Below are 23,991 nucleotides of genomic sequence, written 5' to 3' on the forward strand. Positions count from 1 at the left end.
TTTACAGAACCTGAGTGAGCTTTGCACATCGGTGCCTAAGCTCTTGAACTCGTCCAAAGCCAAAGCGCACGATATCAGCCAGTGACAGGACAGCCCCAAAATTCGGCGGCCATTCTGACATTCCCATACCAATATCTGGCTGGGGAGTCCCTGAGAGACCGAGTTAAGGATCGCGTGGAACCAAAATGTAAACCCAAAAGTTTGACATAACTTAACCCTTCGCGGCCAGAAACTTTGCGACACACACACACACACACATACACGTATGGACATTTTAAGAAGGGTGTGCGGCCGAATGGGAGCTGTTCCTTGTCGAGCTGGATGGCTGACACATCCCACCTCGGTCGGATACATGCGCATGGACGCCATCGACACAGTCAAAGAAGCACGTCTGCGGGGAAGGATGCGCTGGGAAAGTGTGTCCATGTTTTGTCTGGTCTTTTTCTCGCCCGGGACGATGACTCGAACCTCGTGTTGTACAATCGAATGCTCGTTTCCCGCATGTCATATCGAGCCGCGCGTATTGGGTGGTGCTGAGACGGTATCCGACCGTCTCTTTGTCGTGGCCCATGATGTCTATCCCCTTACAATAATCCGAACTCCAAAACACAAACCGTAACCCGAGAAAAGCATCCGTTTCCGTGTCTCTCTCTCCCGTTCCATGTCGCTCGTGGTGGTCGTGACGGCCGCGGCCGTCTCCCTATAACCATGTGTCGCCTCTTCCCTCCTTCGTCCCTCGGCCCAGCACACGCCTCAGCAACCCCGCCCTCGGTTCTGTATCCCCCCTCCTCAACGCCGACAGTTTCACGGGCACCACATAAGGGTCCATCTCGATGCCCACGTGCGCGCGCCCGTCGTCGCCGACGTACCGACCGAAGCTGAACGTTGGCGCCTTCTTTAGGCCGCCGCTCTTGCTGCCCAACCCGTCGCCCCTCTTCCCACCGTCAAGTCTGCTCGTATCACCGGGCCACTCGTACTCGCGAATGGCCCTGCTGGGCGCGAGGTAGGCCATGATCGACCCGATCGTTGTCGGCATGCGCGGCAGGAAGTGCTTAATGGTGAAGCCGTAGAGCGCGACGGCGACGGCAATGTTGACGCCGAGCACGGAAAGGCTGATGGCGAGGGCGGTGTTGTCCATGAAAATCCGCACTTCGGTGTGACGCTCGCTGCCGGTGACCATGACGGGTTCCGCGTAGTTGTCGAAGAAGCCGGGGTTCAGGCTTAGGAAGATGGCGTAGAGCTGGCGGTAGATGCGTTCGGCGGCGGGGATGATGGTTGTCGTGTTCGGCGTCGTCAGCGGGCTAAGCACATCGCTCTGTCCGGGCTGGATCTTTATCAGGTAGTTCATCCAGTCGTTGGAGAGCGTGTCGTTGTGCCAGGGGAAAGTTTTCCCCGGCATCAAGCTGTTTAGGTATATTGCCATCATTTCTGTGTTGTTCTTCGAGGTTGGCGTGCTGAGGGTCGACGACGGCTCGGATACTTGCGTGGTGTTGAGAACGTGACCTTGTGGGTCTACGGTGACATCGAACATGCTCGTGGTGAACTGGGGCTCGCAAACAACGAATTGGGTCGTCACTTCGCCGTCTTTTTTGTTCAACCCATCCGGTGTTCTTGCCCAAGAAAGATAAAGCGGAACAGCGCAGCTCGTATATCCGGCGGTTGCATTATTCGACACATCTTCGGCGGCAGAAGGCCCGGAGGGTTGCATGCTATAGGTTCTGTTGAGACTCAAGTTACTTGGTTCAAAAGTCGTCGGGCAATCGAGCACTTCGCCGTGGCGTGTGTATGTATAATTCAGGACAGGGGGCCTCACGCGACTTTTAACGATGCCGGCGTCGAAGCAAGACGGAAGCACGCCGAAACCCCTGGTGCGAGCCGTATAGACCTCGCCTTTGTTGCTGGTCCTAGGAGGAGGAGGAGCGAAAGGTTGGAAAAAATACTCCTTGGTCACCCAGGGAGGTAGAGGAGTGCCCTGTGTGATGTTGTTCATGGCGATGTAGAAGTGCATCTCGTATGGGATGACAGTCCCAAGGTATGCCTCCCGGTTGGCTCGGCTAAGTACTGAATCGTTATTGAGCGTTGGCATCATCGTCTGCTGATATTCGAAAGTATTGTTGACGAGAACAGGCGATTCGTTAAAAAGACCACCGAGGCCGACGGCGAGTAGGTTCGCAAGAAGAGCAAGCAGGCAGATTGAGACCAGGACGAAGTGGCCAGACCTTGCCGCCCGCCAAATTACTAGCTGAGGGGGCAAAGAGGTATACCTTGCGTTGATAGAGCGATCGGCGGCTCGTCGGCCAGTCCATAGATCCTTGAAGGGTTGTAGAATGCAGAGCAGTCTATTGACGAGGACCCAGAATGGCTCCAGGAATGTTGCAAATATGGTTGGGACGTAATTTTCAAGAATCTGGAGAAGTTCGAAGTTCGTGGTTGGCCTTATGAGCCCTGTACACCTGGTCAGTCGTATCTTCTTATCGATCACTCGGCTCTTTACCTCCGATGCGCAGCTCCTCCAACTTCAAGTAGATAAGCGCAACAGCTGCGCCTACCATGCAGAGGATCACGAATACACCAATTTCCCTTCTCAGGGCCAGCGGTTTGATGGGCGAATAGTGGCCCATGGACAATGGAAGATCTGGCTCGATGCTGAGTCGCTGACTTTCGTGGGACTGCACGCGGGTGTCGACGACTTTGATGATCATTTGCCCTGAACGGGACTGGCAGCCGCAGAATAGCTGAAATCGCTTGTCTTGGAACGCTTCTTTGAGCTCATCGTCGGGAAGACAGCCCTTCCCAGCAAATTTGTCCAACAGTACAAAGCTGTTCTTACATAAACTCATCAATGATCCCAACGAAGCCGGGTCCATGGTTAGTCTACTCGTTGCTCTGTGACAATGCCACCAAAGCATGATCGTGAAAATGCCGACCAGTGCCAGTAAGCCTTCCACAATAGCTGAGAATATTCTGCTCACGATGATCCCATATTGCTCAAAGTCCACAACACCCCTGGTTTGGGGTTCGCTTGTGGTGCTGGCAAGCATACGACGTAGCGCGATAGAAAAAAGAAGCTTATGTGTCCTGTTGAAACCATCCCCTAGAAACTCGTGGTTCTGGAAAGAGTCGAGGGTGGTCACGTTCTTTTGTCCAATAGCGAAGCCCACCAAGGGTGACGATGGCCACCTTATAGCTAAATGCTTGACTTGATAGTGCTGCTCAAGCAGATGGCCAAAAGGATAATCTCGCCTGACCTCAAGTTCGACGGATGAGACGCCAGCACCGAGGAGATATTCGAAAGCTGATGAGTTGAACTCTGTTGATGAAAGTCGTTCCCGGGGCCCCGCTGGCACAACAGAGTCTTCGAGGGGCCGTTTGGTGACAGACGATACAGTGGCGTTGACCTGCTGCTTGAAGTAGTTCGTTTCGCAAAATATGGCACTAACATCCTCCACTCGGGCCCAAATGGCCAAGAATTGATGCTGCGCGGCTTTGGAACACGACTGGGAAAGCCAGTAGTCAGCCCAGGCGCTGTTATGGTAGCCAATGTATTGCATTTTGTAGAGTTCATCGCTGCTTGGGAATCCGCCGAAAGGCACGATATCGCTGGCATTGCAGCCACGGCCGTCCAAAAAATCGTAATATGGCCCGCGAGGAGCAAGTTGGGCTGGCCAACAATCTAATTGAGTCCAAAACTTGGTTGTGGACCCAGTCCAGTTAGTTGACGCTGTTTGTTCGACATCACTGTCAACCGTGAAAGGCAAGAGCGTGTAATCGGCAGTGGTGTACGGAGGATAAGTTTGGTTGAGCCAGGTGATGGCATACCCTTCGTTGAGTATGGATTGATCCATGGGCAATATCTGTTCCGATGCCGGCCGGAGTGCTTCAGGGATAGACACCGTTGTCGTTCTTCGAACATCTACTGGTCCCGTGCCGAGTATTGCACTCTGGAGTGGTGTTATAAGCCAGAAAATCATTACCATGACTGTGCCGCCATAGAATACGGCCCAGTGACTTTCGAGATGTTAACGCAGTATTCCAAGGGTATAAATGAATCCTTACCGTCTCTTGGCTGCTTCAATCGGAACAAATGCAATGAAGTCGTAGGGGTAGTCCAGAAATATCGACCCTTCGGCAGTTGCGCCCCCCGGCTTTGACATTTCCAACCATGGCAGTATACGCTTAACGTCTAGGTCGATCCAACTCCAAAGCAAGCTGTATATAACGGCGACAATCGTAGGTAGGAAGAGGTAGCAAAAGTTCGCAAAAGGCGGTATGTCATCCGCCGATTTGGAGAGGGCGAGTCCTCCCTTGACCCGGCTTTGCCATGCGAGAACCTCGATGATGACGGCGAGGATAAAGGATGCAAAAGCGAAGGAAAATAAAACGGGGGCGCTCAAGGTCAGAGGTTTCCATCCGTGCTTGTGGACTGTCGGGAATATCAGTTTGTGGTGTTCGACTTGCGAGTTTGTACATGTGCGGAACGACCTGTGTCCAGACTGCATTCGCTGTCCCTCGCCCTCTTGAGCAGCAAGGAAATCGAAGCCTTTCGACTTTTCTTCTCAGGCGCGCCTTTCGGGCCCTCGAGAATCAGAGTCTCATGGACCTCGGGTGCCTTGAAGCCCATTGCCTCGAGGGCGTCGATTCGGAGGGTCTCGATCTTGGGAGGCCAAAGGCGGAAGAGTCGCTCAACTGTGTTGAGACTATGCGGCAACGCAGATCAACCGGCCAACCGCAGAAATAGACCAAAGAATATCCCTCGGGAACGAAAACCAAAAGAACAGCCCGTTGAAACCAGCTCCAGGAACAAAGGAAAGGAGACGGGAGGGGAGGAGAGAGACGAAGGAACCCAAGTCAAAACACCGTCCATGGCTGGGAGGGGAGTGGTGGCATCTTATGAAGAGAGACTGTATCCGACAGATTGGGACGCCGAAACAGACCAAGACATTGACCTGCTTCCAACAGCATATTATCCAGCGCGGCAACTTGCCGATGTGCATAGTTCGAGCCGTTCCTGTCGAAGAATACCACCTCGCACCAACAGAGAACGACTCTGTCCGGGGGGGAGGGTGTCCCTGCACAAGCGCGGTGCTCTACGTGGGCCGTCGCCATGGGTGTTGGGGAATGAGAGGTGGTGGCTAAGCGCCCGAGGGAAGATCGAGGGGGGGCGCGGGCCGGGAGGGGACATGGCCGGGGCCGAGAACACCTTGCCGCTGCTGTGCCTCCTTCAGCCATAATTGGGGTTTGTTCATTTTATGTCTTCTTTATGCACATGGAGATCACTTGCAACAGACTCAGACCGTTATTTTATGGTGCCCAGTTGGTTTCCATAAGGTGTCCGTATAGTGATCTTAAGCTTATATGGTTTGAATCGGACTAAATGGAGAAAATGGATCGTACTGGGAGCTGAATGAATTGGACCAAAACAAAAGGTCAATTTGATTGTTGCTAATGATGATGCAGAAGGGAAAACCACCCCCTCAGTGCTGACTATCAGGTCCTGATTTTATAACCCATTAGTACGTACCCGTACCTTCCAAATGGATGCGGAAGGGGAAGTTTATCTAGCTTAAGGATTAGCCGCCGGGCGCCAAAACCTGATTGGAGCGCTGGGGCCAAATACGGGTCGACAGCACGGCCCCATTAAAGGACCCACCCGCCACACCTTAATTTAGACATCGGCCAACGCTTGGCCCCCTCATTCAACATCAGCCCATCTTTCCTCTCAAGAAGACCAGCATTGTTCAGCACCCGGCCCGTAAATGCCAACGGTATAAGTGTTATGTAGTTAATGGTTCCCGATTGTTTTCTCTACTCGAAAAGTACCTCGTCGGGCTAATGCTGGGTGCGTTGCACGCGAAACCTGTAGCAATCTCGTACGGGCATCATCCATCACGGGTGTAGTTGGAACATGGAATTCATTCAATGGGAAGCAACCAAACCGTGAAACCTATATTCGGACTTCGTTCCAGTTCACCCATCTGCCTGGACACGCAAACTAGTATCGGGTTTCCGGGTCCGATTCTACCAAAAAGGCCAAGTATCCGTGGCAAGCGTCCTTATCGCGCGCACCAATTGTCCATCTTCACTTCACAAGTCAGTTATGCAAGATGTGCCAATGACTCGAGTCTTCTGCTCCTATCCTTTCGCCTCTGCGTGCTGGGCTGATGTATGGCATTGTTCCAGCGCATCAACTGTCTACTCCGCATAAGACATCGTCACGACAGCTGCCCACTGTCTCGCAGCAAGAGTCTCGGCGAAAAGCCCTCGCGATGCAGGCAGTTGCCAGGCGAAGGAAATCTTCAAAAGTTTATTATATCAAAACAGCAAAGAGTGGAGACAGTAGTTCAAGTCGGTACTTAGCCTAGTCGCAGCCAACGACACCTGCTAGACATGTCCTTCTTGTGCCAAGTGCCCACCCCATCACGCATGTTCCGCCATAATGACCAAGGACAACGGGGCCCCGAAAGAGAGCGCGAAAGACATTTGCATAACTCCAGGGACATGTGGGATCATTCGTGAAAGCCTTGACTGCAGGCCACAAAATTTACGGAAGAGGGAGACATTGATGCCCCTTCATTGCCCAGATTCTACCGAGGGCTTCATTCGGCTGGAAAGCAAAACGCCCGGGCCTACGAAGCTTCGTCATGGCCAAATCCGCGCAACGATCCGGCGAGACGGCAAAGCTAAGCCGCCATACCAGACCCCGAAACAGTGGAGAGTTGACAGTAGGTGATCTATAACAACCGCAGCCTTGGGACTGCACCCATCTACAGCCAGATGATAGCACATAAAGTACACGTATTCTACACTTTTTGACAGCACCCCGCGCTCTTCTCCTTTCCTCGTTTCCAGCTCCCGCTGCGTGATATCCCGGTCTGGCTTCACCGCCAAAAAAACACTCGCGTCTCGTTTCCCCTTCACCGACACTTGCATGCCCCTTATCTCCTGACCAGGCCCTTAGCGTTGGAGTAGCCCTTGATGCGCTTGGTGTACTTCCACAGGTGCTTGTACTTGGGACCCTGGCGCTTGGCCTCCCAGCCGCGGGGCTTCTTGGGCTCCTTGAGAGAGTATACGCGCGTGGGGCGGAACTCGATGTGGGCGCCCGGCACGCCGGCGCGCTCCATCACACCGGCCGTGTTCTCGTCCCAGATGGTACGGAAAAGGTTGAACCCAACGGGATAGAGGCGGAACTTGTCGCGGAAGGACTTGAGGGAGAAGCCGTCGCGGGCCGAGTAGAGCTCCTTGAGCGCGGCGGTGTCGAGCGTCTGACCGGGGGCCTGCTCGAGGATGAAGACGGAGAGGCGGTGGTAGGGCGCGCCCTTTTGCGAGAAGGCAGGCAGGTAGGGGACGGCGAGCTGGGAGGGGTCGCGGACCTTGGAGAGCGGGACGGAGGTGGACGTCGGCGAGACGGGGACGTTGGCGGCGAGGAAGTGGCAGCGCTTGCTGAAGCCGTCGTTCTCGACCGAGGGCACATCCGAGTCCATGATGACGATGGTGACGAGGCGCTCACCCGCCGTGAAGGGGGTGATGCGCAGGCGAGGGGGCACCTCGGTGACGTTACTGGGAAGGATCTTGCCCGGGGGCACCTTGGAGCGGCGGAAGAAGAGCTGGACGTCGTAGGTGGGGACCAGCTTGGGGAGGACGTCGGGGACGATGTTGAACTGGGCGATACGCTGCTCGATCATCTTGGCCTCGTAGGCGCGCCACTTACGCTCGGCGAGGAGGCGGTAGATGGGCTTATTCATGTCGCCTGCTCGGGAGGTCCGTCAGCACTCAATTGGGGGAAACAAAACAAAACTAAGAAAAAAAAAAATCAAGCACACGATTCTGACGGGGCTCCGTACCAAGACCGTCCTCGAACCGCCGCTTCACGACGGGATCGTTAATATCAGCCAGAATCTTGAGCCTTTCGACGTGATGCCGCAAACTGGCCAGCTTCATCTGACGCATTCTCTCCCCTCCCTTGATCTGATCCCCCTCCGTGGCCTCCAGTCTCTTGATCTTCTCCGTCTCCGCCACAATCGCGCGCAGCTTCTCCTGGCGATCGGCAGCGAGGATCTTGCGCGCCTCCTGGAAGGCCTGGTAGGGCAGCTGCTCGAAGGGCAGGTTCGGGCTCGTGCGGATGGCGTAGCGGCGACGCCTTGAACCGACGGGCGGCGTGCCGGCCTTCCAGAGGTCCTTCTCGGCCCACGGCGCGACGGCCGTGTTGGGGTCGAGCTCGACGGGGTCCACGGTCTCGGGCCGCTCGCGCGACACCTTGTACACCTCGGCAGCCGGGGCGGGCGTCGTCGACAGGCTCCTTCGTATGGGCAGCGGCGTGGCTATGCTGTTCAGGCATCGCCGCAGCGGCCGAATGGCCTGCCTACACGACGATGACATTCTGGTTTGTGTGTAAGGGAAAAAAAGCAGGCGGGGCGGAGCGGGTGGTGGTTTTTGGCGGGTTGTCGTACTGAATCCCAACCGAAGCTCAGAAGGAGGTTTTTCACCAGACACTGAGCTTCACGGGGTCGGATTTGCTAGTCTCCATATTATTTTTTCCCGTTTTCCAATTGAACGACGGAATATCCCGCCCCGGACAAGGGGTTCCTTTGTGAGGAAGCTCTCTCCCATTGAGAAAACCGTGCACGCTCGGTACGTACCTTGCGCTTAGCGTCGTCTGATTGGTAGCTACGTTCGACAGGACGGGCCAAATTTTCGTGTTTCCTGCGCCAAAAGGTGCGGCTCCCAATCCCATCGACGAAGAGCATTGCGAAACCCAACGACCCCGATCCCCTCCCATTGCTCCGTCCCGCATACACAATGGCCGGCAAGGGAGTCAGGAGCCTCAGCGAGGCCATGAGGGGCCTGTCCCTCTCATCGACGTGCCGAGCGGCGAACCCTGCGACCTCGTTCGTCGGCTCATCGAGCTTTACGAGATCAATGGCCACCGAGGCGCCCTTCCCCGGTATCACAACATCGGCCTACGCTACACCCAAGACAACGGAACCGTGGGCACCAAGTATGTTCACCTCCCTATCAGATGCGAGTGTTCCCAGACATCAGTCGCTAACAGGAGCTTCTCCCGTAGCCACCTCGGTCCCCGTCACGATCCACGCCTTCCCGACCCTCGAGCCCCGTTCCCTCGAGTCCTACTCGACGAAGCACCTCTACCTCCCTCTCCGCCGCGACCTCCTCCATCTCGCCGTCGTGTTCGAGGGAGACGCCGCCCGACAGGGCACGGCCAGCACGAAAACCCGCTGGGAGGTCCGCGGCTCGCACAGAAAGTTGCACCCGCAAAAGGGCACCGGTCGCGCCCGCGCGGGAACGAAGCAGTCACCCATCCGCCGTGGCGGAGGTGTCTCCCACGGCCCCAAGCCGCGCGACTTCAGCACCCGCCTGAACCGCAAGGTGTACGACGTCGCCTGGCGCACCGCCCTCAGCTACCGCTACCGCCGCGGCCAGCTTGTCGTGTGCGAGGACGGCATGGAGCTGCCGTTGCCGCTGGACTTCACGAAGCTCGCCGACGCCGGCGCCGTGGGACCCCAGATCGCCGCCGAGTACCGCCGCAAGTGGATGATGCAGGTCCTCGAGGCCAACGAGTGGGGCAAGGCTCACGGCCGGACGCTGTTCGTCACCGACGGGCAGAGGCCACGGCTGTGGGACACCATGGAGGCCGCGGGCGACCAGGGTAGATGCCTGGACGTCAACGAGGTGGACGTCAAGGACTTGTTGGAGGAGGGACGCGTGGTTATCGAGCGGACGGCGCTCAGGGAGATGATCGAGTCACACCAGAGCGACCTGGTGACCAAGGTCTTCATCAACGGTGCCTTGAAGACCGGCCCGGCAATCGGCGAGCCCCTCGTTCAATGAACAGTGTTTGCTGGGTGATTGGCGGAGGAAAAAAGGGGGAAGGGAGAAGGAAGAGAGTGATCTGTGGATATTTGTAACACCAGTCAAAGAGGAGTAGCGATTGTCTGATTAGAGGGCGCCTCTCCGGCTTGTAGCAACATAAGGCACACAATGCCATTCACCATGTAACCTGTTTAGAGGTCGAACAGCAAGCACATCAACGCTTGAGCAGGCCCGATGCGTTGCTTCAGTCTAGGTGCTAGCCTTCTCACAAGGCCCAATCGTGTCAAGAAAAGGAAGATGCATTTCTGATCAAAGCCGGGCCGTCGCCTGTTCGCCAACCGGCGCCAAACAATGTTTGAAGAATAAGATGATACGAACCATTTCGTAACATGAACCTCTCCGTCCCTCAAAGCCTGCACGACCGGGCTTGGCGCGCCGACCGTTTTCATAAACCACCTACCTAAATGCAGAAGCAACGTAGACCATGCACAAAAAAAATGCATTGCGGGACCAATTGTTGAAGGCGGGAGGAGAATTTTGGGGGTGGAACAAACGGGAATGGAAACGAGAAAGATTGGTATCGGGGAATCATACTACCTTGTGTTATGGGGCCCCCGTCCAGCTTTGCCTCTATTCGGAAACGGCATACGCCATTTTGCGTCAGATGTTGGCAGACCTGGGTACCTCGCCCGGTTTGACCACGCAGAGAGGAATCCCCCCCCCCCCCACACACATGCAGAGCGCGCCCAGCCAACGATCGACTCGTGCCGCTTACTTTTCTCTTTCTTCTTGAATACTGAGAAAGAGAAACAAAAAACAGTGACGTATAACAAAAAACCCACGATCCGTACCTTACAGCGAGCAACGCTTCGAATTCTATCCGCGAATGTCACTGCACTTGGAGTCCGGGGCAAAAAGACATGTAGCAGAATCTCTGCACCTTGTCAGCCCTCAAGGAACGGGCTCTGCGGCCGGGGAGGGCCCCCACCCCTCAGCCACCCGCGATCCGGGACCTGAACCTGCCCCATAGTTTCCGTCGCGCAAAGTGGAGGAGCCTTACCCGGCCCGGAATGGCGCCTCCCCGAAGGGGTAATCGATGGTAATCAACCAGGTCCATGAGTGCCTCTAGATAGTACGTCATTGCTCTCCTCGCGCGCGCATGCCGTTGCTTCCTCTCCCGCCCTTTCGCTCTTTCTCTCTCTCGTTGGCAGACGACGTACTTGTATCACAACCTACCTGCTAGGTAGGTAGTTTGATATTAAGGTTTCCCATATTCAAGACCGGGCCCGTCTTGTTCTGAACGATTACACTGCGCCTCATCATGCGGAATGGTGTACTGTCTCCGAGAGGTGAAAGGGGAAGGCTTTGTCTCAACGTCCCTTCATCTTGTCCATATTTCACGAGCTGCTCAGCGAGTGCTGTAAGCTGCCCGGGTAGGTAGGGCCACCTTTTCTCATTTGTGTCTGGCAAAGCTTTCGCCTCCGGCGCTTCTTGGCCCCCCTGGCGCCAGGTCGTCTTCGACATGCGGTTACCAATCGGACTTTTTAATTGATGATCGCGCTACGGAAAGACAAGGTACGTTTTAGCTACCTCCACCCTGGAGCACACACGATCCACTCAATGTAGCGTTTATAAGAGGAGAGGTCTCTCCATTGCTCGGTGAATCTAACCTCCGCCCTGCCCCAATAGTCGGGATACGAATATTACGTGAAACCTCTGTAGCTCGAACGTAATCAATCTCTGCTCACTTGAAGGCCCAAGTTTGCGCCGATTAACGATGGTCTACAAGCAGACCCTTACGAGGCACTCTATGAGTGGTAATAGCCACCTGTGGACGGTCATAGCTTCCATCCTCTTAGCCATATCGACTCCCAGTCTGTGTTGTAAGTGCAACCGTGTACAGCGTCCAGTTAGCACCAGCAGGCGGTCGCTGGAAGGCACACTCTAGATTGGTTCCACCTGGCACGCAAGGTCGGTATCATTAGGATAGGCGCTGACGGCATAGGGCTTCTAAAGGCAGTCGTACACTCGAGATTGGCCCCCCCCCCCCCCCCCCCCCCCCTGTTCGTATGGGCGAGAGAGAATCTCAATGGTCGAAACTCTTCCTCCCGGGACGGCCCTGCAGGGCTATTCCGTATCCTTGCCCTTCTCTTCCACAGCAACATGGTCCGCACCTTGTCCGTGGCAGTCCCGTGGTAGTGAATCGACGCAACGATACATACATCCACCTACCTTACCCACGTTCAGGCTTACAAGTTTGACTGATTCAAGCATTCCCGTCCACCTTCATCGGGACCACCCCTTTTCTCCTTCTCAGCACCCATTGGCCAATGGGCACCCCGGCAGCCACTACCGAGCAAGCGGGTCATTGAGGATGGAATGTGTTTTTGACTTCCGCTTCGAAAAGAGACGGCGCGGTAGGCTGCCAGGATAGGGAGGCGGCGGGGACGGTGTCGCTCAGCGTGTCTTGGCTTAATTCGTCTTTAAAAGGTTTCGTGACGTAGATGATGATGGGTAGCTGGCCCGAGCCCGGCGAAGGCTTCTCCTCGACTACACCCCCTCTTCCCAAGCTGTCGTGTGTTTCTCTTTGCACCCTCCCCTTATCTTCACTTCCTTTCTTTTCCTCTTCAACTCTTCCTCGAACGGGTGTATCCTCTCTATTCGACCGACTAGGGTCAATTCTCCGTGTCGGACTCGGACAAACGACCGCTGGCCCCCACCGGACCCCTCCCGTGACGGCTGCTTTTGAGCATGAACGAGGCCCGGGCGGGGGGGCAGAAACGAGGAGGCAATGCCCGTTCTGACGTAGTGCAGGCCAATCTTTCACCTGGGTGAGCTGCAACAGCTTGACGTAGCTCGGAGCAATCTCGCCCCTTGAGCTCGCCCCCTCTTAAACTCGACGTTCTGCCATTCGCGCAGCTCGCGCGCCTGAGATTGAGTTTTCCTCTTCTGCCACTGCCTTCTCCCCTCTTTATTTTTTCTCCCCCCCCTTCCGCCCTGCGGCCATCCACTGGCTGGCCTCCGGGTCTTTCTCTCCTCCTCCTCCTCCCCCGGGTTGATATACCCGCTTGGGCATCATCGCTTTGCCCGTATCAAGCAGTCCCGGCAGTGGCGGCCAAGATGGCTTTCTCAGCTACCGGGAGGATTTCAGGTCTTGGGAGGACTCCTAGAAATGTGAGGCGTCAACTACGCCGTCGCCACCGCTGAGGCAGCGCCGTTTGAAAACGTCAACATCAGCCAACTGGGACTCACCTGCTTGCCGCCGCATATACATCACTTCCGAAAAGCCATACATCGAAGCCCCGGACCACCGGGATCACGAACCCGCTCGCTGTAACCCGGATCCTTGCATTCTTTCTCCGCCTTTTTCGTTACAAATCGACCGTCAACCCCGTTTGTCATTAGTCACCAGCGCCCTTTCTCGAGTCGAAAACTCCAGCCGAGCCAACGAGAATCAGCACGGCCACTAGTGTATCGCATGTCTTTGTGTGTGGGTGTGGCTTTTTCTTATTTTTTTCTTCTCTTTTCTTTTTATAAGTCGCAGCTCGAGGTCCGGATCACGCGCACAATCGCCGACTACCAGCCACGATCCTTTCTCCGATAACGACAACGGCGACAACTACTGACCTACCCATCTTGATTAGCAAACCTGTCTCGTCTCTTCGCATACCGACTATGTGAAAGATGATACCCCTTGGTTTCCCAGTCACGACTGGTCCAAAATGTTGGACGGCATGGTAGATACCTTACACTTAAGCCAAGATCAGGTACTATCAGATAAGCGGCCAATGCTTCACTTTTGTCCTTTGATTTTGTTGTTGTTTTGTCTATCAGGTCCCATCTTGCTAGTCCGGCTTATGGGATTCTTCTTTGCGGCTCAAACATCCCTAGGGTATCAGGTCGCAGTTCCAGCCCTGAGATTCTGGCTGGCTTTGTCAAAAATGCGGGCTAGTAGTCATTTCCCCCCCCTCCCAAACCATTGCTTATAGCAGGGCCATGTCCCAAAATCACACAATCCTCAACTCCGAATCCGGGAATACACGATGGCGAGTGCGTGAAAATCATGCAGTGACATAGCTCGCTCTCAACCTATTTTGGGACAGCCTTGGCTGCTTATGATGGCTCATCCCCATCAAAGGCGCTTTACGCCTGTTCGAACACACTGTCTGGCATGTGGTCGTAGTTGATGTCTGCACTGCTGCCGGACCTCGAAGACATGCTTGTCATTGCGCGCTCAGAGCGTGCAGGAGACATTAAAGACATTCGGCCTGACATGGGTCAACATCTCCAAACTCGTGGAGGGTAGGACGGGCTTCCTTACTGTCAATCGACGGCCTGTAACTACCCTCATTGCCGAGTGGCCTTTCGCCCACCATCCGGCTAGCGTCAAAACTCTGTTTTTTTACACGCTCGGCACTCACCTGAACAAAGCGTCGAGCTTCGTTCTCGAGCCACAAGTTGATGTTCTGGTCGTTGCAGTTGGCGTGGGACATGAGCTCGTTCTTCATGCGCGTAACCTCATCCACCAGCCCATTGTACTCCATCTGTAATTGGGCGTGTTGGTTCTCCAGTCCCTGCTTAGTTTCCTGCAACTCCGAGACCCATTCCTTCTTCTTCTGGCGACACTTGCTTGCCGCGATCCTGTTCCTCTCGAGAAACTTGTCTCTTTTGCCGTCGTGCATATCTTGCGTGGGAGCTTTGCCTCTTTTCCCCTTGTTCCTCGGCGGGCTTGCATTGGAAGGATCAGTCGTCCTACTCCACTTGGATGTCTGCGTTTGAATAGAATTGTTCGAATCGGCCCTTGCGCTCGACTGGGAGGTTGGCACTGAGGAAACATGCAGAAGCGTTGGCCGATCATCAAAGTCTTCTTGCCTCGTTGTGTATTGCTCTTGATAATTGTGACCGTAGAGTGCCGGTGGGTTTCCGACAAGTGGGCCCCAGGCACTCGGCATGGGCATAAAAGCTGACGGGTCGTGCGACATGATGTTGGGCGAGCCGATGTCTTCTGGAGGCGTGAAGTGGAAAGAATCTGGATTTAGTGTCCGAGGTTGATCGCTGGGGAATTCATCGTTAGTTGGTGTTGCGACATCAACCGCATCATTGAAGAAGCTTGGAGGGGTATTCATTGTCCTGGATGGAGAGCTCGCAAGGGTTGGAACCAGTGTTGATCTCAAGAATTCTGGTGGATTGAATCGTACCGACAGTCAGTTGGCACAATTGGCTGGTCCAAGGCAAAATCGTGCCCGTTTTGTCGTACGTTGGCCTATCCAGTGCCCAAAGACCTCAAACGGTTTGCGAGTATTGAAGAGGCCGAAATCTGTCGCTGGCTGCGTTGTGGGAGTCGACGGGCGGCAGTCGAATATCTGAAGCAACCCGGTTACGGCAGCAATCTCGTCGAGATACCCGCAGGGGATTCGGCTAAGCAAAAGCGCAGACCTGTGCTTGGAAAGACGGAGGACTGGGAGGGGTTTACAACGAGTAATTATCTATAGTCCCGGACCGATTCCGACGCCTCCGTGTACTTGGCGATGGATTGGATCTGAGGTTCGTTGCGCAGCGGAATGCCTTGTGAGGGTACGAGACAAGAAGTTATGGAACAGAGATGTCGATTGCTTTGGCCAGGCGGGGAGAACGTCTCCCCGTTACTATGACAATGCTGGAAGGACTGAGCTGCAATGCCCAGTAATCAGTACTTCGGTAAGACCAGTAGAGAAGGGGGTGCGTTCGAATGAGAGAAGGCAGTATGAGAGACTTGGCGGGATCCAAACAGTGACGGCTCAATGATGTGGACGGCTCAGTGGAGTTACTTTGCAGGCCATTGTCAAGAGTGACTAAGAATACCTTGATAACCGCCCAGAAACAGAGGGGCCGCTGCCATATGGGGCAACATGGGGAGTCGCACAGGCACAAGGCCAAATGCGGGCGGGCCCAAGGCCTGGGGAGTTCGAGGAGGGCTGGAGCAACCGTCGCGGAAGCATGCAGAGCATGGAAAGGCTCGCCACTGAGTGCAAACGGCAACGTTGGAAGAGGGCTGGCTGGTGACGGGACGTTACGAGGAGTCGCTTGGGGATATGATAGTGCTGCGGGAGTGCTCGAATGAATATTTGGAATCGGCTTACCGTTTGCGACAGGTAACCAATCGTGCACCAGTCGGGGACAACCACTGGCGATGATCGTGAGCGCTGCCGCTGAGCTGGTGGCAAGACGATACTGTCGAAGCAAGTGGCCCCGCACGACAGAAGGTTGCTCGACAAAAGCAAGGGAACCGACGGATAGCGATATAGTAAGCGGCCCGTTTCAGTCCCCCACGACGGCCCGTGGATATCAGGGCCTGCTACGAGTGTATTGGTGTTTTGGTAAAACGGTCAAAAGGCATGGGCGATTCAAGCTGGATGGACAGTTGACGGTGTTGGCTTGGGATAGCCTGGTCGTGGTTCAGGACGGCCACCAATGGAGTGGGCGACTACGGGGTATCGTGGTGTTGGGTTGCCGGATGCCGTGATCGAAGGAGGATGCGGCAAACTCTGGTCATCAGTCAGGCAAGGATGTTCGGCTGGTGGTGGTGTGTGGGCACTGCTGAGATACCCAGTGCTTGCAGGATAGTCGGCCGACGGGATAACAGGGATGGGTGGAAAGTTGCCAAACGAGGGTCGATCAAAGCAGGGTGGAATGGGGCGGCGCGTGAGAGGAGAAGAGAAAAGGCGTGGAAGACGACGGGAATGGTACGCGGCCTGCTGCTGCGGTGACGGTGACAGGACCGGAACGCGCTCCGGCGATCGACGAAATTGACCCAGGAAGGTAGCAAGCCGGAAGGAACAAGGTGTCGGTAGGACTGGACCTCAGGTATGGATGGAGCTGGACGCAGGCCGAAGCAGTGGGCGGGTGGAAGCTCGGTAAAGGCTGCGACGGGAAGGGAGGGAGGGGGGGGGGGGGGGGGGGGCGGCCAAGATGAAGTTGTCAGGTAAGGCGATGGATATGAATTTGGGGGTGGAGGAAGGAACTTCCTCGTCAATCGCATTATCTGACCGACCTGCCCCGTTTCTGCTTGACTTTCATTGAGAGCTTAGCTCGCCCGGACCATAGCTACTGTTACCCAGATCTGGAAGCAAGGTAATAATTAATAGCAGGTGCATGTCTAGGTTAGGTATGTACTCCGGTATGGTAAGTAGGTAGTTAGCAGAAAGTGAGGTGGGCAGGGAGGTAGGTACTCGAGGAGTGTTTGAGGCTGGTCCCTCTGTAAAGAGCAAAAGCCCCAGCTTACTTACACTTCACAGCTTTTTAACACAAGAAGGAACAAAGCAAGGTACCACACCACCTAGATAGGTAGGTAGGTAAGGTATACATAGGTAAGTAGTTGGAGGGGAAGGAGGGGAGGCGCGTGCGTTTACCTGCAGCGACACACATCCATTTCCAGCACCTACTATTTCTCAGCACCAACAGCACGTGCAGTGCACCATGCTCCCTTTCGTATAGGCTTCTGCACAGAGGCAGACGGGATAGCGGGGTACCAGCGCCCGCTCCCTTGTGTCTCCCATTGCTCCTGCACAAGCCGCTTCATGTCTTGTCAAGAGCACTACCTACCTAGGTACCCGTAGACTGGACAGACAACCTAGGGTACCTAAGAGACGGCGGCACTCAAGCTCCATGTTGCTCACTTGCCTACTTGCAAAAAAAAAACGAAAAAGAAAAAAAAAAACCCGAGTGCAAGGGAAAGGATCAGCGTAAGGACAACGGGAAGGAGGAGACGACGGAGACCTGAGGCAGATGTGCACACACAGGTAGGTACGTACCTGCTGTGGTACCTAACTAGGTAATACCTACCTACCTACCTACGTGCCTACCTACCTAGGCCCGGAAGAGCAGTTATGGGATGCCGGAAACTGTCTTGAAATTCCACAAGCCTTCCACCATGCTGCATCCCCCCCTTCCGGATTCGCCATGCCTTGGGGGATTAACAACTTGGCAGGAAGTTGGAATAGGTACTGCGGCCAAGTACCTGTTTTCGGATGAAAGCTTCCGGACCTCTCATTTCACACTACCTACCCGGGTACCTATGTACCTCAGGAGGTGGGTATGCTATGTGTGTGCGTGCGGCTGTTTTCCTCTTGCGATAGTCCGAAATCCGACACCGGGCGCCTACCTGCCTACTCTACCGACATCTGACCGAGCTGCACTGCCTGTCGTGGACGCGTACAGTCTTTGTCGGCGTCGGTTCGATGTGTCTGTTGGCCAAAGGTTCAGGCTCCTCTGTTGTGTGTGACCCGCGTGTCTACCAGCTACAGCGACAGCAAGAGACACAAGCACAACTGGCGACGCTAGCGACCGAGTCTGTGCGTTGTGCGCTGTCTCGTCTTGTTAGTACCTTGCGCTAGAGCCCATTGGATTCCAGACGAGAATGAGTTGTGGTCGAAGCAAGCCCAAAATCAAACACTGTAGGGGTGAGCACGGGCCGTAGGAGCTAGCCAGGTACTGAGGGGTTGGCCTCACGAAGACAGAGGGACATGAAGCGGGAGAGGGGGATCAGATGCAAAACCACCCACCCACCTACCTACCTACCTAGGTACAGGTAGGTAGATGATAACCTATCTGCTAAGGTACCTACATGCGTGTAATACTTAGCACCCGTATCCTCCAGGAACCAATGAAAAGCGTCGCGCTGAATGATCCTCGAGCCGGTGCTGCCTCCCTTCCGCTTCGGCCTTGCCGTTGGCAGCAATGAATGAATGAATGGGCTTGGCCTTCCCTGCTGGTGCCGGCGTGGGCACGGCACGGCACCGCAGAGCGGCAGGGCCGAGCGCTTAGACAAGGGAGCAGAGGAAGCTCGGGAGCTACATACATCGTACCTACCTAGGTGGGGAAGATGAGGGGCAGACAGACCATTGCCAAAAACAGGCCAGAGCTACCTAGCATTCGGGTGACAAAAAACATGGCCGTTCTTCCCTACCACTAATACTACCATATGACAACCGGCCATCTCTTTTTTCATTCGAATGCCTAGGTAGGTAAGTTATTTTACTGCGTAGGTTGTACTACACGACGGCTGTAGTGGAGTAGATGTCGCACTCGCCCACCACATCCACGGTCCAGTACATATCAAGACTTTTGCCAACCCACAGCCGATTCTGAGTAGTGAGTGGTTCCAGGACCTGAAGCCTTCCAGAATCCGGACAAACCCCATGTTGTAGCTAGTTTACCTAATGTAAGCTCACAGAGGGCCCCCGGCTCGCACGATGCGAGATCGCCGATAGTATGCGAATCGGTTCATTGCGTGATGGCGCCACGACGACCCAGATGGCCTAGTTACCCGGGTGTTGAAGCCTCCCCAAGTGGTAGCATCAGGGCCCGAGAGAAAAACGAGGCAACCCAAGACAACGACACCAATGGGTACCCCACCCGCCAACTGACAATGCAATCGTATCGTACAAATACACAACGGGGGGAGGGAGGCTGGACGAGGGGCACTGCACGAGTCCGAAACGTAATGGGGATACTCTACCTACCCGCCCATCGTACGTGAAGCGCGATACCGTCACGCAACAAAGGCAAGCAGTTCGTGCTCGTCGAAATTTCCAGAAGTTTTTTGTATTATCCCATCGTGGTCGGCCGTCTCACCCAGGCCGAGTGGTATCTTACCTAGATGTACATAGTGTACATTGCAGGTATACCTAGGGCATTCCCTGCATAGAGCTGCCAAGAATGGACCCTGAAATTGTCACCCAACCAACCGCCTTGTCTTTTCAGCAGCCGGCACCTAGTTTAGCCCCCCTTAGCTGGTGCATACTCGCCTGACAGGGGGTTTTACTTTTGCCTGATAACATAGTACCTATTCCACATCACAGACAGTCGTCTCTGTAACGGGTTGTAGCATGGTAGGTCGGACGGAAAGGCCATGGTTTATACGGCCCGCCAACAGCCGACTGACCTTAACAGTTGTAGTGATTGCGGCGTCTCCATCTCCAACTCATGTTCCGACCTTTTGATCGGCCCCGGGGCAGCGCAGTGGGGTTTCGATTGCCTGCCGCGACCAAGTTTCCAGGTTTCTTCCTGGGCCGCCATGCACCGCCGAGACTAAAGGGCCCTGATACGGCAAGAGATTTACATCTCAGGTCATAACGAGTTTCAACGCGTATTGGAGGCACTCCCTATCGGCCTGCCGCGTGTCCTGGGGGAAAAGGGTGTGCGATTGCTACACAGGGCCCTGCATGCATCTACAAGCTCAACATCGTTGGAAGCGAGACCAAGCCACTGTTTAACCCGTGCTGGACTTGGGTTGCTACCGAAAATTTCATCACATTTCCAGATGGATGCCCAGCTAAGGTAGTCTTCAAGGTCTCGTTATCAACGCCCGGGGTAGGGCAGAAACATACTGCGCCCTTGGCCACAAACATGAAGCGCTGCTCCTAATGATCGCCCGGAACCTACATATTTATTAAGAAAAACAGGCGACGGGGTTTGAAATGACATCATCGCCGCGCAAGGGGCAATCCCCGAACGAGGAACGAAAGACTTAAGCAAGTTCTGTGACAGGAAAGGACTCCACTGGATGCCACGCTGGTGACGACTCAACCATCAGCCATCGATGATGGTGGTCCCGAATTGGTCTTCCGAGCCAATACCAAATGATCTAATTGGGCAAAAGCATCCTGGACGAGCCAGCCGGTCAAAAGTCAATTGATGAGAGCCAAGGTCATGATTCACCTAGACCCGTCTTTCATCCGTGCCTCTGAAAGGAGAGGGGGGGGGGCGACGGTGAAGACGGTGATAGTGGATGGGACACCGTTAACATAACGTTTTGTTTGGGAGGACATCTCAGAACCGTTCAGTAGGTCGTGTAGGTGGGTAGTGGAGAGACACGCACCTCTGATCACCTGATATGTCACCTGACACCGCGACAAAGTGGCTTGCCGAGGGCCCCAAAACGCGTCTCCTAGCTAGACCAATTTCCTCTGAACACGACCTTGGACGGCCACCCTGCACCGGATTGTTCCCAGCGTAAACACCAGTGGCTTACTGAATCTCCATCGTCCACACGAGACCCTTGCACAACAACCGAACCAAGAAGCATCATCTTCACTTAGCCCGTTACCTTAAGATGGCCGAAGCCACTTCGACCCCGCGCATCACAGCGCAGTACCTTGACAACTACGTCGGCCGCAACGTCATGCTCATCGGCAAGGTCCTGCAGCTGCGCGGCGACTCTGCCGTCCTCGATTCCGACGGCAGCGTCACTGCCATCCTGAACCGTGTAAGTCCACGTCTAATGGATCAGCGCTTAGTTCCTTCCTTTGATAGAGCTGGGTATCGGTATAGACTCTAACCTTGTTGTCATAGGATGTCCACCTCACCAACGGCAACGGTGCCCAGGTCATTGGCAAGGTCAACCCCGATCTGTCCATCAAAGTTCTGAGCTCGCGTGATCTGGGTCCCAATGTTGGTATGTATATATTTGCTTTTTCTCAAAGTCCCTACTCATCCCTTCTCCGCGCTACACTACGTGTAAGGACGCGAAGCCTGGGCATGTACACCGAATTTCTGTCTACTGGCTCCTCTCTTCCGTCAAAGCCCTATGGTCCAAGGGGAGGGCTTTTACACATTCTTTTGCAAATACCGGGCATCTCATTCTCTCCATCGGAGTGGCTTTACTCGAACATGCTGACTCCTTTCAGACTACCAACTCGCCTCCGCCGTAGTCGAGGCGACGCACCACCACAAGTCCCTCTTTGTCTATGAAAACTGACGGCCGCAGCCGTCCAGGTGCGTGTACGGGCAAACCCAGGTCACCGTCCCCGTGCCACACCAACTCGCGCGTACCATCAGCAGCGCCACTACCCTGTCCCGAGCATCTACGGTCCGGCCTACCACGTCGACCACTACCGCCAATTATCAACATCAAAACCATCAGCAAACACCGCCTCCATCGCAACGCTATCATTACCAACCGCAGCCGTGCTACCACTCGCCCACACCAACACCGCCCTCGCCTGATTCGACGAGGCATCATTCTGCTATGCCTGTCTTCTTGACCCACCCTCCTTCACCACAGACTGAGAGACAGTCTTCTGACACCCTCCGCCCATCGCCTCAGGTCTCCAGGCAGAGTCATCGCCATCAGCAAACCCTGCAAATTACTCGTGGCCAGAGAGTTAGTATTCCTTACCGTCCTTCTCGTACAGCAACTCCGTCCTCGACACCGTCGTTGACGGATCTACCCAGCCAACCTGCTGTCCTCACGCCAAGCACCAGGGGCCTGCAGCCGATAGGGGCCAGCAGAGACATTACTGGTGGATTCAGCAACGCATATGAAGGAAGAGATGGCAGGCATCCTCCACAGAGATGGGAACCAACGACGAGGCCAGGAGCACGAACCAAAGATGTTGACGATGCGGAGCTACTTGACAACATCCTAGACGGCATCGGGCGCATGGCTGTGGGAACTGTTGCCATGCAGATGGACGAAGCCGGGAGGTGGAGGATCCGTCGCGATTCGGGGGGCGAGAGCACTTGGTAGGTCGGAACGCTACCTCTTGTCGCAGGAGATGAGGCTCGATGCGCACCGCCATTTTGCCAATCGTGGTGCCAATAACGATTTTATGAGGGGAAAAGGGGTTCATCCCGAGTTGATAGTGATATGAAGGTTCGCATTAATAGACATATGTCTTGACCCCTGCACACAAGATCAGGTGCGTGACTTGGCTGTGCGCCACTCCTGCTCTGACATCTGCCAGCTCAGCATTCGTTCCTTCGCGTCACTATTCAAATATCGCCATCCGCTAGCAAGGCCTGTGCCGCCTCCCAAACCTCAAATAATGCTCTCTCCGTCAATACCATCTGTTGCCCACAAACTCCTATTGAATGGTCCCAAATGAGGCCAGTCCGGCCGGGGTCCCACCATGCTGCAGCCCCGCCATCGCTGCTCCTGGGTCCATCCATACCCTTCATCGCCTTCCTTATCCTCGCTGCAACGACCTCTTTGTCCTCTGTGCCCGTGGTTTCGGTGCTGTTTCTCTTTCTGTGTGACGGTAGATCTGTATCGTTTTGCGCGTCACCCCCCTTGATCCCTCGTACTTTGCGAGTGAAGCGCTCGAGAGCTGATACCCGCTTCTCTGCCGCCTCGGCGCGGGCTTTCCACATAGCGCACTCCCGTTTTGCCACGCGCAACTGTTCACTTAGTGTTCCAACATCCATGCTCTCCTTTGTTTCTAGTTCACGCCGTAGAGATAGGTTCTCTCCAGTCTTGGCATCTAGCTGTCCCTGAAGACTACGGATTTGACTATGAAGCACCGAGTTAGCGCCAGGGCTTGCCGCTCGTACATAGACCGTTTCTGAGCTGAGCTGGCGCAGAGAGGGAGTGGATGGCGGCCGGCGGGGAAACATAACATGTTGCGCGATGGGAGGCTGCTCAGCAGGCCTTGTCATTGTTCCAAGGTTGGGAACAGCCCTGTCATCGCCCAGAGTTGGGGCCTTTGGAGGATGGTTCTGGAGCTTAATCTGCGCGACCGATGGCTTTTCCAGACGGGGAATCCACCCTTTGCCATGAACTGTTTGAGACACACCCAAAGAGCCCATGCCACCGTCTTTGGAAGCACCCTGATGATGACTTGCCGGTTGGGTGTGTCTGCCTGGAATCTGCCAGCGTTGGTCTGGCTCATCCTTGCCAATACTTGAGACCGAGGCTTTAGGCTTCGGAATTCGGGGAGACGGCGGATTCACCCGAGAGAGGCTCAAGGCTATCTCGTTCGGACGTGAATAACGGGAACCTGTAGGGGAAGGCACATAGGGCGACTCCTGGGAGACCGTTTCAAACATTGCTGCCATAGCCTTCACCCCAACTGGCTTTGAAACGGATCCACGAGAGGGAGTTGAGCTGCCACGGCTCCCATCGCTTGGCATACGCGCTGATGGTGTCATAATAGCCTTCATTGATTCCTGAGGTCGGTGGGCAAACTCCTTCGCCATGGCTACGCTTTGGGTTCTTGAAGGAACTGGTTGGGATGCGAGTGACCGAGTATTTCTGGGTTCCGATCCTCCCTCGGCTATACGATACCGTTGTGGTAAAGCGCCAGCTGCCTGGTCATATGCATCTTCATGGTCAACAAAGTGAGACAACGCTTTGTAATCAGAACTGATCGGAGGCAGCGTTTCCTACTGCGGCTTCGAAAAATC

At 55.0% G+C, this 23,991-nt stretch overlaps 6 protein-coding genes across 6 annotated transcripts; 3 read left to right on the forward strand and 3 right to left on the reverse strand.

Annotated features, from left to right (window-relative positions):
* Positions 1-700: 700 nt before the first annotated feature.
* GLRG_05010 (uncharacterized protein) lies at positions 701-4,621 on the reverse strand (the record flags this gene model as incomplete). The annotated part of the gene is made up of 4 exons (XM_008095695.1): positions 701-2,445; positions 2,495-4,008; positions 4,057-4,423; positions 4,483-4,621. 4 exons carry the CDS (start codon positions 4,619-4,621, stop codon positions 701-703), a joined length of 3,765 nt encoding a protein of 1,254 aa, XP_008093886.1.
* A 2,314-nt stretch (positions 4,622-6,935) lies between these two features.
* Positions 6,936-8,376, reverse strand: GLRG_05011 (phosphatidylethanolamine-binding protein; the record flags this gene model as incomplete). Its single annotated transcript, XM_008095696.1, has 2 exons — positions 6,936-7,747; positions 7,842-8,376. The coding sequence occupies 2 exons, from the start codon at positions 8,374-8,376 to the stop codon at positions 6,936-6,938; spliced, it is 1,347 nt and encodes a 448-aa protein (XP_008093887.1).
* A 420-nt stretch (positions 8,377-8,796) lies between these two features.
* On the forward strand, positions 8,797-9,846 carry GLRG_05012 (ribosomal protein L4/L1 family protein; the record flags this gene model as incomplete). Its single annotated transcript, XM_008095697.1, has 2 exons — positions 8,797-8,995; positions 9,065-9,846. The coding sequence occupies 2 exons, from the start codon at positions 8,797-8,799 to the stop codon at positions 9,844-9,846; spliced, it is 981 nt and encodes a 326-aa protein (XP_008093888.1).
* Positions 9,847-13,971: 4,125 nt separating this feature from the next.
* GLRG_05013 (bZIP transcription factor) lies at positions 13,972-14,954 on the reverse strand (the record flags this gene model as incomplete). The annotated part of the gene is made up of 2 exons (XM_008095698.1): positions 13,972-14,096; positions 14,150-14,954. 2 exons carry the CDS (start codon positions 14,952-14,954, stop codon positions 13,972-13,974), a joined length of 930 nt encoding a protein of 309 aa, XP_008093889.1.
* Positions 14,955-20,920: 5,966 nt separating this feature from the next.
* On the forward strand, positions 20,921-21,565 carry GLRG_05014 (replication factor A protein 3; the record flags this gene model as incomplete). Its single annotated transcript, XM_008095699.1, has 3 exons — positions 20,921-21,073; positions 21,160-21,262; positions 21,495-21,565. 3 exons carry the CDS (start codon positions 20,921-20,923, stop codon positions 21,563-21,565), a joined length of 327 nt encoding a protein of 108 aa, XP_008093890.1.
* Positions 21,566-21,835: 270 nt separating this feature from the next.
* On the forward strand, positions 21,836-22,288 carry GLRG_05015 (uncharacterized protein; the record flags this gene model as incomplete). Its single annotated transcript, XM_008095700.1, has 1 exon — positions 21,836-22,288. A coding segment is annotated over one exon (453 nt), but the record flags the coding sequence as incomplete, so codon positions are not given.
* Positions 22,289-23,991: the final 1,703 nt, after the last annotated feature.

Source organism: Colletotrichum graminicola (genome assembly GCF_000149035.1).
Source record: "Colletotrichum graminicola M1.001 genomic scaffold supercont1.16, whole genome shotgun sequence".
Classification (NCBI taxonomy): Eukaryota; Fungi; Ascomycota; class Sordariomycetes; order Glomerellales; family Glomerellaceae; genus Colletotrichum; species Colletotrichum graminicola.